The 20,482-nt window shown below is 50.6% G+C and overlaps 2 protein-coding genes across 3 annotated transcripts in view; both read right to left on the bottom strand.

Annotated features, from left to right (window-relative positions):
- Window positions 1-1,804, bottom strand: part of AGAP3 (ArfGAP with GTPase domain, ankyrin repeat and PH domain 3) — a 111,041-nt gene extending 109,237 nt beyond the window's left edge. The window contains exon 1 of one of the 2 annotated variants that reach the window (XM_053260366.1): window positions 1,251-1,804. In XM_053260366.1, coding sequence (XP_053116341.1) covers window positions 1,251-1,509 — 259 coding nt within the window. In that variant the 5' untranslated portion in view covers window positions 1,510-1,804. The remainder of the gene's footprint in view (window positions 1-1,250) is intronic. The other variant, XM_053260367.1, reaches the window with a different exon arrangement.
- On the bottom strand, window positions 1,641-15,537 carry LOC128331395 (uncharacterized). Its single transcript, XM_053264739.1, has 2 exons — window positions 15,508-15,537; window positions 1,641-2,534 (listed from the first exon to the last, which is right to left on the bottom strand). Exons 1-2 carry the CDS (start codon window positions 15,535-15,537, stop codon window positions 1,641-1,643), a joined length of 924 nt encoding a protein of 307 aa, XP_053120714.1.
- Between the last annotated feature and the right edge of the window lie 4,945 nt (window positions 15,538-20,482).

The raw sequence follows: 20,482 nt of genomic DNA, 5'->3' as shown, positions 1-20,482 counted from the left end.
AGGAGGGCCCAAAGGAAGACACAAACCCCCCAGGCCTGGCACCCCAACTCTGCACCAGGGACGCTCTCCCACAGAACAGCCGCTTGGGCAAAGCAGGCCTCCGCGTCCCTCGGGGCTTAGCCCGAGTGCAGGCAACTGGATGAGGAAGAGAAGACTACCTCTGAGCTTGTGCAGAGGGTATTTCCATAGCCAAAGCCAGCCTTTACATGTCTGGGGTCAGGAAGGAGGCCAAGCCACATGCTGGCAACCTGAACCTCGGAACGGCGTTCCTGCCGCCCTCTCTGCCCTCGTTCCAGAACCGGGACCCGCAGCCCTCCTGCTGAAACGCTGCCCAGAGAGAGAGAGAGGCTCTGCCGCCCCTCCCCCCCCCGCGCGAGACCGGCTGCTGCTCAGGCGCGGCCACATCATCCCCTTGGGGGGGTCACCTGGCGGGGGCAAGCAGGGGGCTGTGTGCGCGCACGCGCTGCAGGAGGGGGGCGCAAACAAGGAGGGCCGGGCTGCAGTGAGCGGGCCACCCTGGCCGCCGCTCAGACAGGGATGCCAGAGTCAGGCGCCCGCTTCTCCGACGAGGTCTCCGCCCACCAAGAGCGCCCGGCTACCCGGCACGGCCACTGAAGGGGGCCAACAACTGCCAAAGCACATTGCGGGGGACAGGAAGGGACGGAAGGACGGAGGGAAGGAGGGAGGGGAGGCAGGCGCGCCATTCGGCAGTGGATTAATCACCGGCTCTCTGCAGAGCCAATAAACCACCTTCCCAGGCACCAGGGGCTCCATTTTCTGCTGCAGAAGCGCGCGCGGGGGGGGGGCACTCTCTTCCCACATGCCCAAGGGACGAGGAGGAGGAGGAGGAGCCAGCAGCTCTTGGCAGGGTGGTGGGAGAGAGGGAGGCAGGAGCTGGCCCTTTGGTGGCCTTTTGGACGACGCTTCTCAGGGAAGGCAGGAGCAGGGCGCATGGCCTGGGAGGGGGCGGCCAGAGCAGCAGGGAAAGGCACCCACCGCAGCACAAGCCTCCCCCTGAAGCCCCCCAGGTGGCGAAGGCTGCCCGCCCGCCCCGGGCATCTGCTAGGCAGAAGGAGTCCCCAGAACGCCCCGAGCCGAATGCAAGGGGCGCCGAGGCCACCCCCGAAGGACCGGAGCTCGTGCACGGAGCCGAGGAGGAAGGCCACGCAACCACGCGAGGTCAAGGCTGAGCGCCGCCCCCTGGCCCAGTCCCGGCCGGCGCCCCCTCTTGCCTGCCGCGCGCTGCTTACCCTCGATGGAGATGACGTGCTCGCGGATCTGGTTCTGCAGCGCGAGGTCCTCGACGCGCTCGATCAGGTCGTAGATGGCGTAGATGTTGGGGTGCACCGACTCGAAGCGCCCGATCTCGGCGCGGATGGCCGACGAGTTGGAGAGGCCGAACTGCGGCTGCGGTGCGCCGCCCTGAGGGGTCCCTGATGGCACCGGCGCCGCCAGGCTCTGCTGCTGCTGCTGCCCGGGGCTCTGCCCGGGCCCCGCCTGGAAGTTCATGGCCAGCGAGCCCGAGAGAGGCAGCGAGCGAGCGAGCGAGCGAGCGGGGGCGGCTCGGCCACAGGACCCGGCTGCGGTGCCTGCTGCGGCGAGGGCGAGGCTGGCGAGCGAGCGGGCTGGCTGGCTGGCTCTCAGAGGCGCGCGGGGGCGGGGGAGGCTGCCCGGACGGCCGCCTCGGAGCGCTGCATGGCCGGCTCGCCACTTCCGAGCGCCCGCTTGCAGTCCGCCGCCCGGCGGTCCCTCCTCCTCCTCCTCCTCGCTCGGCTCGCTCGCTCCAGGCCAGCCGCCCCGCCAGCAGCAGCAGCAGCAGCAACAGCAGCAGCGCCGAGTCCCGCGTCACGCAGCCGCCCCCGCTCCTCCTCTCGCGTCAGCGCGGGGCTGGAGCCGCCCCCGGAGGGAGAGAGGGAGGCTGGCAGGCAAGGGAGGAGGGGAGGGGCTGCCTCCCGACGCCCCCTCCAGCGTCGAGCGCAGGCGGGCACCCGCCGCTGCTTATGTAAGCCGCAGCCCCAGGGCACCGCCGGATGCACCAAGGAGAGGAGCGCTCCCGCCCCCCCCCGCCACTCCCCACGAGGGTCGCCGAGCGCGGATCCCCGGATATACTTCGCTTCCCCCGCCCCGCCGGTCTCCAGAGGGGGCCCGACCCTGCCCTGCCCTGCCCAGCTGCCGCCGCTTCCGGAACCCGCCTCAGGATCGCGCGGGGGAGGGCGGCCGCCACTCTCCCCCCCAGCGCAGCTGAATGCCTCCTCCGGCTCCCTCCCGCCAGGTCCCTGGAGCGCGCCGCGCCGCGCCGCCCGCCCGCCTCCAGCCTGGCCTTCCCAAAGGGCCTTCGGGGCGGGCCAGCGAAGCTTGTGGCTGCTGCTGCTGCTGCTGGTCCCCCACCTCGCCCCCCGAAGCACCACCGCCCAGTTGCCAGGAAGCCAGCTGAGCAGGGGCGACCCGCTCCCGATACCCAGCGGGCAGAGCCCTGGAGCCACCAGGGCAAGCTGCCCGGACTCCCCGCAGGACAGAGGGCGGCAGCAGCAGCGCTAGGCGCCCCGGCTGCTCTCCAGGCCGAGACTGGCCCTTGGAGGCGCCGGCGACTGAGCACCAAGAGGCTTGTCGTGTCGGCCTTCAGCCAGGAGGCAGGCCGGACCAGGAAAAAGGGAGGGGAGCAAATATCTCCACCACCACCACCACCAGGGGTGTGGGAAAGTGTTTCCATGAAGCTGGGTCGCTTCGGATGGGGCCCGGGACAGTAGGGCTATCCAGGCCACCCTTGCAGGCTGTCCCTGGTGGGGGCCCCACCTCGATAAGTCCAGGTGGGATGCTTTTCCCAGCCGGGCTGCTGCTCAGCACCCAAATCTCAGAGCTGCAGCAGAGAAACGAGTCCCTCCTGGTCTGCCTGCCTGGGGTGGTCTTCTCTAGGACAGGAGGTGGGGCAAAGGGGGCCTTCTGAAGGGCAGAGAGTGAGGCCGCCCTTGGGCCATGCTGTGAGTGGGGCTGACACTGGAGCCCAAGCAGAATGACTGGGTGTGAAGGGAGGCTGCTGGGCAGAAGGAAGATGGCCCTCGGAAGGGAGGACTCAGGCGGGGGCTGGCTAGAGGCCCTTGAGCTGCAGAGGAAGCCTGGGTCACGGGGCTCTGCGAGGACCAGGCATCCCGACTCCCTAAGCAACCAGAGCCTCGCTTGAATCCTGGCCCGGGTGCAAAAGGGACTTGGCCCCTGGCCCTCCAGGGCTCACAGTGCTGAGGTTCCAGCACTCCTGCAGGCTCAGGAGCTGCCTGGCACTTGCAGCCGTTCAGCCCGGCACTGCCTCCAGGCGTGGGAGAGCCCTGGTGAGAGCCTCCCCCCCCCCGATGTCTCCCCCAGCATCGTGGCGGTGTTCTGCCTCGGAGTATGGCTGAACATGGAGGCAGCATTCCTAGCTATCATGGCTGTTGCCAGTGGTGGCACCCAAGGGGCACCTAGGCAGTTTTGGAGCTTGGACCTAATGGCCTTTGGAGGCCACCCCCCCCACCTGCAAATTAAGCATCGTCATGCTCAGCCGGGGGACCACAACACCACCCGGGACAGACTAAGGAGGGTTTGGGGCCCCCCGGGGGCTGTGGAGGCCCTGAACTTCGGCCCTGAATTCCAGGGGTAAGAGCGCCTTTGGGGGTGCTGGCTCGTCCTAAGGAGCCAGGAGGGGCCAAAGGAGGCACAGCTGCCTCTGCTTCCCAGCAGCCGCCCAGGTGGCTCCTCTCTCTCCCACCCTGCCCAAGAGCCACAAGGCCTGAAGGCTGGCCAGTCACCAGGGAGAGCAGTGCCCCTGTAGTCCTGCATCCTGTTTTGCACAGTGGCCCACCAGGTGCCGCAGGAAGCCTACAGGCAGGAGCTGAGGGCATGCCCTCCCTCCTGCTGTTACTCTCCTGCAACTGCTACTCAGAGGCATCCTGCCTTGGAGGCTGGAGGTGGTCCACAGCCCTCTGACTAGTAACATGATTTTTTAGACCTCTATCATGTCTCCCTGCAGTTGTCTTTTTTCTAAACTAAAAAGCCCCAGGTGTTGTAGCCCTGCCTCATAGGGAAGGTGCTCCTGGCCCCTGATCCTCTTGGTTGCCCTCTTCTGCACCTTTTCCAGTTCCACAATGTCCTTTTCTAGATGTGGTGACCAGAATTGTATGCAATACTCCAAGTGTGGCCACACCATCATTTTGTATAAGGGCATGATAATATTAGCAGTTTTATTTTCAAATCCCCTTCCTAATGATCCCTAGCATGGAATTGGCCTTTTTCACAGCTGCTGCACTTTGAGTCAACATTTTCAACAAGCTGTCCACCACAACCCCAAGATCTGTCAGTCACTGAAAGCTCAGATCCCATCAGCATATATGTGAAATTGGGTTTTTTTGTCCCAATGTGCATCACTATACACTTGCCAACATTGAAACGCATTTGCTATTTTGTTACCCACTCCCCCAGTTTGGAGAGATCCTTTCGGAGCACCTCACAATCTGTTTTGGATTTCACTACCTGAAAGTTTGGTATCATCTGCAAATCTGGCCACCTCACTGCTTACCCCTACTTCTAGATCATTTATGAATAAATTAAAAAGCACCGGTCCCAGTACAGATCCCTGGGGGACCCCACTTCTTACTTCCCTCCATTGTGAAAACTCTCCATTTGTACCTACCCTCTGTTTCCTGTCCTTCAACCAGTCAGCAATCCACACATGTACTTGTCCCCTTATCCCATGACTGCGAAGTTTCCTCAGGAGTCGTTGATGAGGAACTTTGTCAAAAGCTTTTTGGAAGTCCAGGTAGACTATGTCAACTGGATCACCTTGATCCACACACTCGTTGACACTCTCAAAGAAGTCCAAAAGGTTGGTCAGGCAAGATTGACCTTTGCGGAAGCCATGCTGGCTCACTCCCAGCAGGGCCTGTTCTTCTAGGTGCTTTACAATTTTATCCTTGAGGATGCTTTCCATCAATTTGCCTGGAAAGGATGTTAAGCTAACTGCCTGAAATTTCCCAGATCGCCCCTGGATCCCTTTTTGAAGATTGGTTTTTCATTTGCTCCTTTCCAGTCCTCCAGTACAGAGCCTGATTGTAGGGATAAGTTATATACTTTAGTGAGGGGTTCGACAATCTCACATTTGAGTTCTTTGAGGACTCTTCGATGGATGCCCTCCGGCCCTGGTGATTTACTAGTTTTTAACTTTTTCAGACAGTCTACACCCTGGTGAGCTCTCTGGAAGTCTAGCTCTGCTGGTGGGGGCAGCACTCAGTTCTTGGCCTGCCATGCTGGCAACTTCATCTTTCAGAAGATGGAAGAAGAAATGGGGGGGGGGCGTGAGAAACTCTGGGCTTGACCCTTACCAGCAGGGAAGAATTGGCTGGTGAGGTAAAAGTCCACAGAAGCGTCTGCTTATGGATGTACTAACTTTTGAGGAACGACAAATCCAGTAGGTTTTCAGGCCCCTACTGGGCCCCCCATATGCTGCTTGACTGCATTTTATGCCTCAGACATGAGCCCAGAGCAGCCCCCACACACCCCAATCTCTGGGCTCTGGTTATAGGCCCTGGCAAATCCTGCAAGGTCTGGAGAGGAAAGAGAATCTTCTCCGGGAAACCCATGGGAAAGCGGTGGTGGCAGCGGCTGGGCTCCCATTTGGGGTGCAGGGCCTCCCTCCCTCCCTCCCAGACAAGAGTTCCACTTGCCATCTTACAGCAGGGCCAGAAGGCTTTGATCCTCCTTGAGCTTTCAGGTCTAGAGTGAAAACCAATTTCTTCTCTCTGGCTCCTTAAGCTGATATGGGGAGAGGTGGGCATTATATTTCTGCTGTTCTGTTTCAGCTTATTATTGCTTTGCCTTTGGGGTGCCTGTGATGTTTTGGCAAGTATAGGGTGAATTTTTGTTTTGGCTATGCTAGAGAGTTTGAAATCTACAAAGCTGTCAATCAAAATGTTCCCTTAAAGGGAGTATTGACAGTGGGAATAATAGACAAGTTGTCCTAGTAAGAACTAATCTGCCTCCTTTCTTTTCACTGTCCCTACAATTGGACTAAATTTGGTCCAGATCATTTAGGCAGTTCACAAGTTAGCCCACTTGTGCCTCAAACATTCATGTGTCTGCCATCTTGAATTGGGGTGGATGACAGCATCACAAACTATGCATTAGAGTTGTCCCTACAACTGTACCAAATTTCATCCATATCAGTTCCCAGTTGCACCTCAAAACTTCACATGTGTGCCATTTTGAATCAGGGTGGATGATTCAAACTACGCCCTTGGGGTGTCCCTGTGTGTCCATACCCCTGTAGCATATTTGGTTCAAATTGGTTAGGCAGTTCACAAGTTAGCCCGATTAAGCCTCAAATGTTCACTTGTCCACCATCTTGAATTGGGGTGGATGACATCATCACAAACTATGCCCTTGAGGTGTCCCTATGTGTCACTCACTACAACTGAACCAAATTTGGTTCAAATCGGTTAGACAGTCCACAGTTAAGCCCCCTTGCACCTCCAATGTTCACATTTGCCATCTTGAATTGGGGTAGATGACATCATCACAAACTATGCCGTTGAGGGGTCCCTCTGTGTTCCTACAAATGTAGTACCCAGTTTGATTCATATTGGTCCAGGCCCTGTGAACTTGATAGTAGTGGGACACAAACACACACGGACGGAATGCCGGAAGATCTCATAAGCCTATGGAAAGAAGGCTAAAAAGCAGTTAGAGAGGGTTTGGGGTCAAGGGAGAGAGAAACTCTCTTAGAGTCTCTCTTAGTAGGACTCAAAGACAAGACAGCTTTATGTTTAAGCTGGGTTAAAAAGAAAAGACCTGAAGCAGACTGACTTTCTTGGTGCACGTGGTGGATGGCTTATGAATCAGCAACTATTAAATTAAAATTGAAGTCTCAGTAAGGATCAAGAAGGGGTGAAGCAGGCCACCAAAGACGTTCTGTGGGAGACTTGGTGAAGTGTCTGTGTATTGGTCAGTGGAACGTAACAAGCAAGCATCGACACCAGCTGGGTGCTGATCACACCCTCCAGGCCAATCCAGAGCTGAAGGGCTGAGCACCAGAGCCCTGAGCAACTCACCAGGATGGCAAGGGTGTCCTCCTAGGAGCAGGGGCTGCCCTCATGCTCGATCTTCCCCCTTGCTTCCCCCTCCCCTCCTCTGGACTACCCAGGGGAGAAGCATTCCCCCTGGACAACCGTGGTGTGAAAGCTAACCTTGGGACCCCCTCGTTGGCTGGCTGGCACCCAGAAAGATCTTCCCAGGAGCTCCAGAGACAACTGATGGGCATGTGCAGCTCTGAGGACTGGGGAGCAACGCCATGCCCCCCACAGGGACCTAGAGATGAAAAATGAAACCCATGTGAACTCACCAAAGTTGGTGTCATTCTGCAGACCGAAGTCTAAAGATACATCATTCATGCCTGTTTAGCCTGTGCCTTGGCCTTCGAATGGGCCAGGAAGTCTGCAGTGTTGGACAAAAATGCAGCCACCATGGATGGCAACAACCCATTTCTTAAAACAGAGACCAGCCAAGAGAAACAAGTAGGCATGTGCATGATGGACCCTAAAGGGAACATAAGCACAGCCCTGCTGGATCAGGCCCAAGGAGGCCCATCTAGTCCAGCATCCTGTTTCGCACAGTGGCCCACCAGATGCCACTGGAAGCTACAGGCAGGAGTTGAGGGCGTGCCCTCTCTCCTGCCATTACTCCCCTGCAACTGGTACTCAGAGGCACCCTGCCCTTGAGGCAGGAGGTGGCCCACAGCCTCCGACTAGTAGCCGTTGATAGACCTCTCCTGCATGAAGTTATCCAAATCCTTCTTAAAGCCATCCAGGTTGTTGGCTGTCACCACATCTTGTGGCAGAGAATTCCACAAGTGGATTATGTGTTGTGTGAAAAAGTACTTTCGTTTGCTGGTCCTAGATTTCCTGGCAATCAATTTCATGGGATGACCCCTGGTTCTAGTGTTATGGGAGAGGGAAAAGAATTTCTCTCTATCCACCTTGTCCATATCATGCATGATTTTATAGACCTCTATCATGTCTCCCTGCAGTTGTCTTTTTCTAAATTAAATAGCCCCAGGTTTTGTAGCCTAGCCTCCTAAGGAAGGTGCTCTAGGCCCTTGACCATCTTGGTTGCCCTCTTCTGCACCTTTTCCGGTTCAACAATGTCCTTTTTTAGATGTGGTGACCAGAACTGTACGCAGTACTCCAAGTGTGGCCGCACCATAGTTTTGTATAAGGGCATTATAATATTAGTTGTTTTATTTTAAATCCCCTTCCTAATGATCCCTAGCATGGAATTGGCCTTTTTCACAGCTGCCGCACATTGAGTTGACACTTTCAATGAGCTGTCCACCACGACCCTAAGATCCCTCTTCTGGTCAGTCACTGACAGCTCACTTTGCCTCTATTTTTCTCCCAAGTTTTAAAAAATGGAACAAAAAGGGATGAGCACTGCATAAACCAAAGAGAGCACTGCATAAACCAAAGAGAGCACTGCATAAACCAAAGATAATTAATCCTGCTTCTGTTACCATAAATGTGCCACAAGACTTTTTAAAAGCATAAACACTGCAAAGAAAAATCCAAACCACTGTCAGCAAAGAGAGTTTTTATGACCTCACTTCTTGCTGCAGTACTAGCATTCATTCTATGTTTTAATATCTCTCCAAAATATATGCTAATGGAATCAGGTTTTCACAGTAATGGAATTTATATTTTATTTATTATACATTGTTCAATTTATATACTGCCTTTCATAAAACTCATCCCAAGGCAGTTTTCAAATACAATAAAATTCCATAAAATCACATTAAAATCAATTAAGACCATACAAATCAGGTTCTTCTTTGGTTTGAGCTTGCTCCAAACACAGGCCAACAGGAAGTGGTCAGTCTGCTACCTTTGGCCACCAGCCACAAACCATGACTGGTAGTCTGCACTGAAATTCTCCAGCAGGCCTACCGGCAAATACACTTTATAGTTTTTTGTTCCCAAACAGTTTCTGGGAGTACAAATAAGTGCTTCATGTAATGCTATGTATATGTAAAAACCATTCTTCTGAATAGGAGGAGCAAATAAATAGTAAATTTCTGCAGGGAAATAGCGGAAATATTACGAGGCCTTAACAGGAGAGAAGTCCTGAAATCAGGTGACTGGCCAGGGTTAAGGTAGGGTTAGGTTTTAGGCTTAGGGTTAAGTCTGGTATTTTTGTGGAAAGAGCAGCTTTGAGCTCCTGCTTTAGCTCTGGGCAGGGAACTGACAAGATGGTTCTAAACATCTCAACAATTCTTTCAGAGTATTGATTTATGATATATATACTGTATATATTAGGCAACATGTTATTCATATGACCTTGCGTTAGAAGCTATTCACTTACCTAAGAATATTTGAGTATTCTTTGGATACGGATATGACAAATATTTATATATGGATATTTATATTTTGATGAATGTTTATATGTAAATATTTATTTACTTATTTATTTAAATATTCATAATATTCACTTACCTAACAATATTTTGAGTATTATTTTGATCCATCTAATGAGTGAATATGGAGGAACTTCTTTAAAAAAATTTTTTTTTTACATTATCCATTCATTCTAGTACCAGTTACTGTATAGGACTGATAATATGTATGTTTCATAGGATGCATTGATGCAGAAGAAAAAAGGTTTTAAAGTTCTCCTCAATGACGATTTAACAACATGTATTCAGCATTTTTCAACACAAAGTCTTAATACTTGCATTGAAGACAATACAGGTGAAACTCGAAAAATTAGAATATCGTGCAAAAGTTCATTAATTTCAGTAATGCAAATTAAAAGGTGAAACTGATATATGAGATAGACGCATTACATGCAAAGCAAGATAAGTCAAGCCTTAATTTGTTATAATTGTGATGATCATGGCGTACAGCTCATGAGAACCCCAAATCCACAATCCCAGAAAATTAGAATATTGTGAAAAGGTTCAACAGTCTAGGCTCCAGGTGTCCCACTCCAATCAGCTAATCAATCCATAACACCTGCAAAGGGTTCCTGAGCCTTTAAATGGTCTCTCAGTCTGGTTCATTAGGAATCACAATCATGGGAAAGACTGCTGACTTGACAGTTGTGCAGAAAACCATCATTGACACCCTCCATAAGGAGGAAAAGCTCAAAAGGTAATTGCAAAAGAAGTTGGATGTTCCCAAAGTGCTGTATCAAAGCACATTAATAGAAAGTTATGTGGAAGGGAAAAGTGTGGAAGAAAAAGGTGCACAAGCAGCAGGGATGACCGCAGCCTGGAGAGGATTGTCAGGAAAAGGCCATTCAAAAGTGTTGGGGACTTTCACAAGGAGTGGACTGAGGCTGGAGTTAGTGCATCAAGAGCCATCACACACAGACGGATCCTGGACATGGGCTTCAAATGTCGTATTCCTCTTGTCAAGCCGCTCCTGAACAACAAACAACGTCAGAAGCGTCTTACCTGGGCTCAAGAAAAAAAGAACTGGTCTGTTGCTCAGTGGTCCAAAGTCCTCTTTTCTGATGAGAGCAACTTTTGCATCTCATTTGGAAACTAAGGACCCAGAGTCTGGAGGAAGAATGGAGAGGCACACAATGCAAGATGCTTGAAGTCCAGTGTGAATTTTCCACAGTCTGTGTTGATTTGGGGAGCCATGTCATCTGCTGGTGTTGGTCCACTGTGCTTCATTAAGTCCAGGGTCAACGCAGCCGTCTATCAGGAGATTTTGGAGCACTTCATGCTTCCTTCCGCAGACGAGCTGTATGGGGATGCTGACTTCATTTTCCAGCAGGACTTGGCACCTGCCCACACTGCCAAAAGTACCAAAACCTGGTTCAATGACCATGGGATTACTGTGCTTGATTGGCCAGCAAACTCGCCTGACCTGAACCCCATAGAGAATCTATGGGGCATTGCCAAGAGAAGGATGAGAGACATGAGACCAAACAATGCAGAAGAGCTGAAGGCCGCTGTTGAAGCATCCTGGTCTTCCATAACACCTCAGCAGTGCCACAGGCTGATAGCATCCATGCCACGCCGCATTGAGGCAGTAATTGCTGCAAAAGGGGCCCAAACCAAGTACTGAATACATATGCATGCTCATACTTTTCAGAGGTCCGATATTGTTCTATTTACAATCCTTGTTTTATTGGTTTCATGTAATATTCTAATTTTCTGAGATTGTGGATTTGGGGTTCTCATGAGCTGTACGCCATGATCATCACAATTATAACAAATTAAGGCTTGACTTATCTCGCTTTTCATGTAATGCATCTATCTCATATATCAGTTTCATCTTTTAATTTGCATTACTTAAATTAATGAACTTTTGCACGATATTCTAATTTTTTGAGTTTCACCTGTACTTGCTTTTATAAGAATTATCATGGGACTAATATTTGGACCCCTCCCCCCCGCCAAGTCCTGCTATGCTGCCTCATCGTGACAGGGCGGGGGTGTTCCTGGGAGGGATGAGCAAAGTACACTGGGAGGTCTACTCCCAGTAGGGTCACCCAAGGTGTGAAGGTCATCCCAGCTGCCCAGCTAAAGCAAGCAGGCACCTCTATTGGGCAGCAGTGATCTAGGAAGGACAGTCACTTTAGCGGCAATGACAAAGGCATCATTTCATACTGCACAGGAGAAGGCAATGGTAAACCACTCCTGTATTTTACCAAGAAAACCACATGGATAGACAGATAGAATGATTGCCGATGTAGTGCTGGAACCGGTTCTGTGCACTCCTGGGAGGTGGGGGTGGTTGCTTTAAGGCACGGGGAGGGTCTCCTTACCTCCCCTGCCGCATTTCCCCCGCCAGTGCTGCTGCCAAAACCGCTGATGTGGGGCTGCTGAATACCTTCTTGCCACCCCAGTCAGCGTAATACCTGGCTGGTGCGTGTGACAACCTCCCTGTACCTTAAAGCAACCCCACCCCACCTCCGAACCAGCTCGAACGCAGGCATTTGAACCAGGCTCGGCACTCCAAAACAGGACCGCCAAGCCAGATCCATACATATCCCTACTCCTCAGGTTGGATGGTCTTCAACATGCTACTGAGGAAGAGCTGAGGATCTCTCAGGGTACTGATGGTGTTTGTGATACAGACTAAAGCCTTTTGGATGTCTAGCTGCTGATGTTGCCATGTAGGAAAAGAAAACCAGAAGCTGCAAAGACAGAATTGCAATGGGAACATGGAACGTAAGAAGCATAAATATGGGAAAGCTCAACACAGTGAAAGATGAAATGAATCGACCGCAAATTGGCATCTTGGGCATCAGCAAGTTGAAATTCTGACTGAACTGGACACTTTCAGTCAGAAAATCATACCGTATAATACTCCGGACATGAAAAACAAAGAAGGAACGGTGTTGCTTTCATAGTCAGGAAGGATATAGCAATGGCAGTACTTGGGTACAATGCGGTCAGTGACCAACTAATATCAATTAAATTTCATGGACAACCTTTTAACATGACAGCTTTTCAAGTCTATGCCCCAACGACTAATGCAGAAGAAAAGGAAGTTGATGAATTTTATGCTCAAGTTCAGTCTGAAATTGACAGCACATGCAAGCAAGATGTGCTGGTGGTGGTTGGAGACTGGAATGCCAAAGTTGGAAATGATAAGGAGGAATACACAGTTGGACTGTATGGCCTAGGACAGAAATGAAGCAGGAGAACGACTTCTTAGTTTCTGCCAAGTCAATGATCTCTTAGTTGCTAACACATTATTCAAATAACCAAAGTGGCACCTATAAACATGGACATCACCAGATGGAGTACACAGAAATCAAATTGATTACATTATTGGTGCAAGGAGGTGGAAGAGCTCAGTTATAACAGCAAAGACATGGCCGGGGGCCGATTGTGGAACAGATCATGAACTGCTCATGTGCAAGTTCCAAGTCAAGCTAAAGTGGAAAAATAAAGCTATCCAGCTTCCATGATATGATCTTGAGAATGTACCCACCATTTTCAAGGAAAACACCAGGAACCAATTTGAAGTTCTGAACCTCATTGATGAGGAACCAGAGGAACTGTGGAATTAAATCAAATAAGTTGTTAAGGATGAATGTGAAAAGAGACTGCCAAAGAGCAAAATGGATGTCAGAACAGACAGTGGAAATTGCCAAGAAGAGGAGAGAAGCCAAAGTCAAGAAAGATAAAGACCTCAGGAAGGAACTTAACAGGGAATTTCAGAAAGCTGTTAGAAGAGACAAGGAGCAGTACTCAAAGAGCAAAATGGATGTCAGAACAGACAGTGGAAATTGCCAAGAAGAGGAGAGAAGCCAAAGTCAAGAAAGATAAAGACCTCAGGAAGGAACTTAACAGGGAATTTCAGAAAGCTGTTAGAAGAGACAAGGAGCAGTACTACAATGACATCTGTAAAGACCTTGAGGATGTAAATAGACATGGAAAAACAAGGAAACCTTTCCAAAAGCTCTCTGAACTCAGAAGGAGGTTCCAACCTCAAATTGGTGTTAAGGGATGCCAGACAGTAACTGATTCAGAGAAGATCAAACAGAGATGGAAGGAATATACTGAAAATCTGTACAGCAGGGACATCAACATCCAAGATACTCTAGAAGATATTCCCTACTTGCAAGAACCTCTGGTACAGGAAGATGAAGTTAGATCAGCACTCTGGTCATCACCAAATTGGAAGGCTACAGGAATTGATGGAATAGCTACAGAAATATGGCAAGCAACAGAAGAAGAATCAGTCAAGGCTCTAACCAAACAATGCCAGCAAATTTGGAGAACAACACAGTGGCCAACAGGTTGGAAGAGGTCAGTCTACCTACCCATACCAAAGAAAGGAGACTGAACAGATTGCGGAAACCATTGCACAATATCTTTAATTTCACATGATAGCAAAATAATGCTCAGGATCATCCAACACAGATTAGAGTCCTATGTAGAAAGGAAAATGCCGTATGTATAAGCTGGTTTCTGAAAAGGCCAAGGAATAAGAGACATCATTGCTGATTCATGCTGGATAACTGAGAAAGCCGAAGAATACCAAAAAGAAGTCAATATGTGCTTTATTGACTACAGAAAAGCCTTCGATTGCATTGACCGTGTCAAGTTGTGGAATGTCCTTAGGAAAATGAGCGTCCCAGAACATCTCATTGTTCTCCTGAAAAACCTATGCACAGGACAGGAAGCCACAGTCCAGACGGAACATGGTGAAACAGACTGGTTCCAGATCGGCAAAGGAGTAAGACAAGGCTGTCTACTTTCTCCCTCTTTATTCAATTAATATACAGTATGCTGAACATATACTGAGAGAAGCTGGAATTGAAGAAGATGAGCATGATTTTAAAGCTGGAGGAAGAAACATCGATAACCTGTGCTACACTGATGGCACTACACTGATAGCTGAGAATGCAGATGATCTGCTTGGATCGCCAGCACAGCGTAGTGGTTAGAGTGTTGGACTAGGACTGGGAAGAAGTCCCAAGTTCAAATCTCCATTCAACCATGAAACTCACTGGGTGACTCTGGGCCAGTCATGTAGCTCTCAGCCTAATCTACTTCACAGGGTTGTTGTGAGGATTAAAAATAACCATGTACTCTGCTCTGAGCTCCTCAGAGGAAGTGCAAGATATAAGTGTATAAACAAGCAAACAAACAAATAGTAATGAAAGTCAAGGAGCACAGTGAAAAAATGGACTCTGACTAAATGTAAAGAAGACTAAACTAATTCCGAGCAACCACCCTCAGAATTGATCATGAGGACATTGAAGTGGTGGATAGCTTCTACCTTTTAGGATCGACCATCAACAATCAAGGATCTAGCATTCAAGAAATACGCCGAGGACTAGCACTTGGTAGGGTTGCAATGAAGGCTCTGGGTTTCTGGGGTTTATAAGGAGGAGGGTGTGCTGGAGGCCCGGCCAGTGGCATGGCCAGCCTGCAGCTGTCTGGCCTTGGGTGCCAGGCCTTCTGTGTGGGACTGAGGGCTGGATGTTATCTCATAGTTGCATAAGAAGCCAAAGCTGTTGTTGAGGAAGCTTTTATTGTTGAGTCTTGGGTGAAGTTAGTCTACCATGTGTGTAGGCTTGTCAGGAGACAGGGACACTGTGGCGGGGGGGGTCCATTGATTGTGGGGCAGCTATTCCAGTGGTGGAGGAGAGTAGAAGTAGCAGCATTGGCAGGTCAGCAGGCTGTTACAGGGGAAGGGAAAACAGAAATCTAATAGCTGTTTCCCCTTCTAGCTATCCTGCCAGCTCTATGACCTTGGGGACCAGTGCCAACTTCCCACAGAGCCTCGCCTTGCTCCTTCATAATGCCAGGTCAGTCCAGAACAAATCAGAAATCATCCACGATCTGATTCTGGATGAAGGGTCCAACCTGGCATGCATCACAGAGACTTGGTTGTGAGAGGCTGGTGGCCCAGTCTGGTCCCAGCTTCTCCCTCCAGGGTACTCTATTGAGGAGAGGATGAGGGACCGTGGGTGGGAATGTGGAGTGGCTCTGGCCTATAAGGGCAACATCTCTCTTACCAGGATCCCTGTCATCAAAGTGTCTGACATTATCGAATGTGTGTACTCAAGTTTGGGGTCCAGGGATAGACTGGGACTTCTGTTGGTGTACCGATCGCCCTGCTGCCCAACGGAGTCCCTAACTGAGCTCACAGACTAGGTCTTAGTACCAGTTGCAGGGCAGCAACAGCAGGAGAGGGGGCACGCCCTCAACTCCTGCCTGTGGCTTCCGGCGGCATCTGGTGGGCCACTGTGCAAAACAGGATGCTGGACTAGATGGGCCTTCTTGGGTCTGATCCAGGAGGGCTGTTCTTATGTTCTTATTTCTTGGGATTGGCGTTGGAGTCTCCCAGGCTTGTGGTGCTGGGGGACTTCAATGTTCACTTCAGGACCAATTTGTCTGGGGTGCTCAGGAGTTCATAGTGGCCATGACAACTATGGGCCTATCCCAAGCGGTCTCAGGACTGACACAAGTTGCTGATCACACACTTGATCTGGTCTTCCACTCTGATCAGGGTGCTGTTCCATACGTGGGTACCCCTGTGATTTCCCCATTGTCATGGATGGACCATCATCTGGTTAAGTTTGGACTCACAACCACGCCCTACCTCCGCAGGGTTGAGTGGCCTATCAGGATGGCCTGCCGGAGAAAGTTATTGGATCCAGTGGGATTCCAAGAAGCCTTGGAAGGATTTAGTGCTGCTAGTGATCTGTTGATGCCCTGGTGGAGAACTGGAACAGCAAACTACCAAGGCAGCAGACATGATTGCTCCTTTTTTAATGCTTGTGTTTTGATTATTTATTTATTTAAATCAGATGTGTTTTTATATTTTTTAGTTCGATGTTTTAATGTGTCTTTTTTATAATCTTGTTTTTAAATGTTATTGTGAGCCGCCTTGGGATTTTTTAAAATCAAAGGCAGGGTATAAATTGAACAATAAAATAAATAAATGAATAAAAATAAGTGTCCTCTCTAACTCACTTCAAAATCTGCCCTTGGTGGGCTGAAGTGGCAAGGTAGACAATTGGAGAGCAAGTGGAGAAAGACTTAACTAGAATCCAACAGGCTACAATGGATGAAGACCTATGCTCAGGCAACACAGGAGCAAAGAAGTGATTCTTTTCTGCCCGTATTGCATCTGCAAGCTCGCACCCAGCAAAGTCGTTTGGGGTTGTAAGAGGGTTAGTACATGCCCCTCCTCCCTTGAATCAGAATTTGGAACCATCAATTACCCATTGTGATGCTTTCAATGAGTTCTTTGTGTATACAATCTCTTGTATTTGGACTGACAGGCTCAGACCCCACAGTTACTGCAGTGTCTGATGCAGAGGTGTCTAGCAACCCCCCTTATGTGCTTAGGCTGGATCAGTTTCAGTTTGTGACTTCTGAAGATACTAGTGGGCCCGGGCACAGAACATCTGCGTGGCCAGGCTGAGTCCCGCTGCCACCAACTCCGTGCTGCCAGGCCGGGCCGCCCCCGCCGCCTCACATCTGCGGCCGGGCTGGGGCCCGCCGCCACCGCAGGCCGGGTGCCGCCGCCAGCGGGCACTCCTGGGTGCGCCAGCCAATCAGGCGCCCCCGCAGCCCAGCCAATCAGCTGGGCTGCCGGGACGCATTTTTCCCTGGCACACCCAGGAGAATTAAATAGATCGATGGATAACCTGCTTGGAGCAGTGCGGCCTACCACCTATTCTCTTGACCCTTGTCCAACGTGATTTGTTCTAGCTAGCAGGGAGGCTGTTGTAGGAGGCCTGGCAGAAATCATACATGCTTCTCTGAGGGAGGGCAGAATGCCTCCTTGTCTTAAGGAGGCAATTATTAGACCTCTTCTAAAGAAGCCTGCACTGAATCCCTCTGAGTTGAGCAACCACAGGCCTGTCTCCAATCTCCCACTGTTACCATGAGAGCCTGTTTCGGGGCTTCCCAGGGCATCCCTCTGCCTAATTCAGGCCTACAGGCTTGTAGACCCCACGTTTTGCTGCTCAGATCCCATGGGGCCATGAGATCTCCATTTTGGTTCACATGAGTCAACTCACTGGGCATGTCACTCTGGCGTGCAGCCTGGGGCGATAGGTCAAGTTTAGTTTCTGGACTGTAGGTGTGTCTCCCTGCACTTGCCTCCCCTGACTGCTTTCAGGTGAGGAATGCCAGAGCAGATGTGGTTGAATCAGGGCTATTCTTTTCAAAAATCAGCCAAGTATTCTCCCTAGGTTGGCAGAGGGGAAGAGGTCATGATATCACCTCCTCAGGAAGATGTGATAAGGTAGCAGGTCATCTCTCCTGCTCACGGAATGTTAACCGTTGGCTGCAGGGGCAGGAAGCCGGCTTGCTTACATTGTAGTCACTCCAAAGTATTCTGGAAAAGAACCCCAGATAAACTCGGATGCATCCATTTCGTTTCTCCCTATACGGGTCTTTTAGACCTTTCTCAGCCTTTGTTCGAAAAGGAGTCCTCTCCTTCCAACTGAGTAGGGCAATGCTTCCTCCTGCCCTTTGGTCCACCTTTTCAAGGTGCCATCGACATAAGGCCTTTGGGCAAGAATTTTCTTATGAGTAGTCAAGACGCCATCAGCCCATGTGTCTTCTGGGTCTCAACCGCAGATGGGCCAGGGTTTGCTGCCTTGGATCCACCAGCTGCTTTCCACTACGTCTTGGCACTGGAGCCTCCATCGTGCCCTGCCTTGACTCTCGGTCCTGCTTCACTTGTCGCCTCACCCGGTGTGTGCAGCACTCCTGGCTGTGAGATTCTGGTCCTTTTCGGATTTTTCCTGGCTCCCAGACCCCTGTTGTTCCCTGGACTCCTGCTCCTGCCTTTCTGCTTACCTCAGAGGAGAGAAGCCCCTCAGAAACGACTTAACGACCAAGCTACAAGGGCTTTATTATTTATTATTATTATTTAATTTTATATCCTGCTCTTCCTCCAAGGAGCCCAGAGTGGTGTACATGGTTATGTTTATCCTCACAACAACCCTGTGAGGTAGGCTAGGCTGAGAGAGACGTAACTGGCCCAGAGTCATGCAGTGAGTTCCATGGCTGAATGGGGATTTGAACTCCGGTCTTCCCGGTCCTAGTCCAGCACTCTAACCACTACACCACGCTTGCCTCACCCCTTCGGAAGGATCAAGGTAGGAGCTAACCCCTGCTCTCAAACCTCTCTCTCCCTTTCCTTCTATTCCTGCTAAAATCCAAAGCCTGTCTCTCTCCCACCAGCCTTGGGTGAACTCAATTCAAAAACTCAAGCCAAATTGCCTCTCTGTGAGCTGCAACATAGACCTTTTAATCACTCGGTCTTGCTAGTTAAATATTGTTTATCATTAACCATTATTTTCTCTTTCCGTGCCCCTAAAACCCCTCAAATAAACCTCATTCTATTTTTGAACTTTAACATCTCCTTTCAGTTCTTTCCGTGACTTGAGCTTTGAACAAATTTATTCGGAGGTGGGGCTGCTTCATTTAAGCTTGCTAATCCCCCACCACCACCACCAGCCTAAAATGCTGCATGGGGTCTCTCCCAAGGTGATTGAGAGGGGGGTGGCTGCAGTGACCCCTCTCACAGGGATACCCAGATGTGGTTGTGGACTACAGCTCCCAGCATCCCCAGCTGCAATACTCTCTGCTTGGGGACTAAGGGAGTTGTAGTTAACAACATCTGGGAATCCCTGTGAGAGGTGGTGACCTCCCAGCTCCAGGCACCCTTGGAGGAAACTGATGACCGAGACCTGTTTGAGACTGGCTTTTGGGTGGGCTATGGGGTGGAGACTGCTTTGGTTGGCCTGATGGATGATCTCCAGTCGGGTATTGATAGAGGGAGTGTGACTCTGTTGGTCTTCCTGGATCTCTCGGTGCCTTTCAAGACTATCGACCATAGTATCCTTCTGGAGCGTCTGAGGAGGTTAGGGGTGGGAGGTACTGCTTTGCAGTGTTTCCATTTGAACCTCTTGGGTAGCTTCCAGATGGTATCACTTGGAGAATGATGCTCTTCAAAATGTGGACTTTTATATGGCATCCCCAGGGCTCCATGCTGCTTTTAAATATCTGCTGGGGACAGCTTGCCTCCTCCTGTCCTCACAGAACTTCCCTGTCCTTTCTATGCTTTGGGATCGGGAGGTGATGACCTGAAAAGTGACAGAAGTGACCGAGTCACTTCCTGTGTATCCTCCTGATCCTGTTACCAATGTGCTTGCTTTCCTTCTGATTCAATTAAAACATGCAGAACAAAACGAATGAGTGCAAAACTTTGAACACTGAGTGAGTGCAGTTTACAGGGGGAGGGGGCAGAGGGGAGGGTTAGTCATCTGTCCAAGATTGTGCACTGAATTCACATATAATTGCACTAAGTGCAGAAAGGGATGTCCAAAACTTCTGATTGTTGCCATGTTGCATGTTGCAGACATGCAATATTTAAGGGCTTTGCAAAAATAAATAAATGGCCTTATAGTAGATGTTCTCTTGCTAGTGGGTATATTTAATACCAGCTCAGGAATTTGCTCATGGCTGCAGTCATGGGAAAATGGGTAGCATGTGCATGCCTGATTCTGTACCCTTGGAATTCCCCTGAGTGCATTCTCCTGCACAGGACAGAGAGGAGGCTGGGAGTTCTCTGGGGCAGAACTGGCTGGCTACATTGGGTCCCTGGCTCGGCTCTATCTGCTGGGTTCCTGGGATGGAGCCATAGGGAGATGGTAGAGGATCTCCTGTGCATGCCGAAGGTCCCAGGTTCAACCCCACCCCCAGTATAATGTGGGGAGGGGACTGAACCTGGAAAGGCCGGGGAAGCTTTGTTAAGGACAGTTGGACAATGTGGAGCAGGGTGGGCTTTCCCCTGCTGGATGGGCAGCCCTCCTTCGGGGATGCTCCAGCTCTGGATTTCCTGCCCCACACAGGCAGTGGGACTAGATGCCCTCCTTCTCCTAGGCTTCTGTTCTTCCCTACCGGGCAAGGGCCATCAGCTTGGGCAGTGCCTTGCACCAAAGAAGCAGCTGGGCTAGGCCCAAG

The sequence above is a fragment of the Hemicordylus capensis genome, chromosome 6 (genome assembly GCF_027244095.1).
Source record: "Hemicordylus capensis ecotype Gifberg chromosome 6, rHemCap1.1.pri, whole genome shotgun sequence".
Lineage (NCBI taxonomy): Eukaryota > Metazoa > Chordata > Lepidosauria > Squamata > Cordylidae > Hemicordylus > Hemicordylus capensis.
This window is presented reverse-complemented; position numbering and strand designations above follow the sequence as displayed.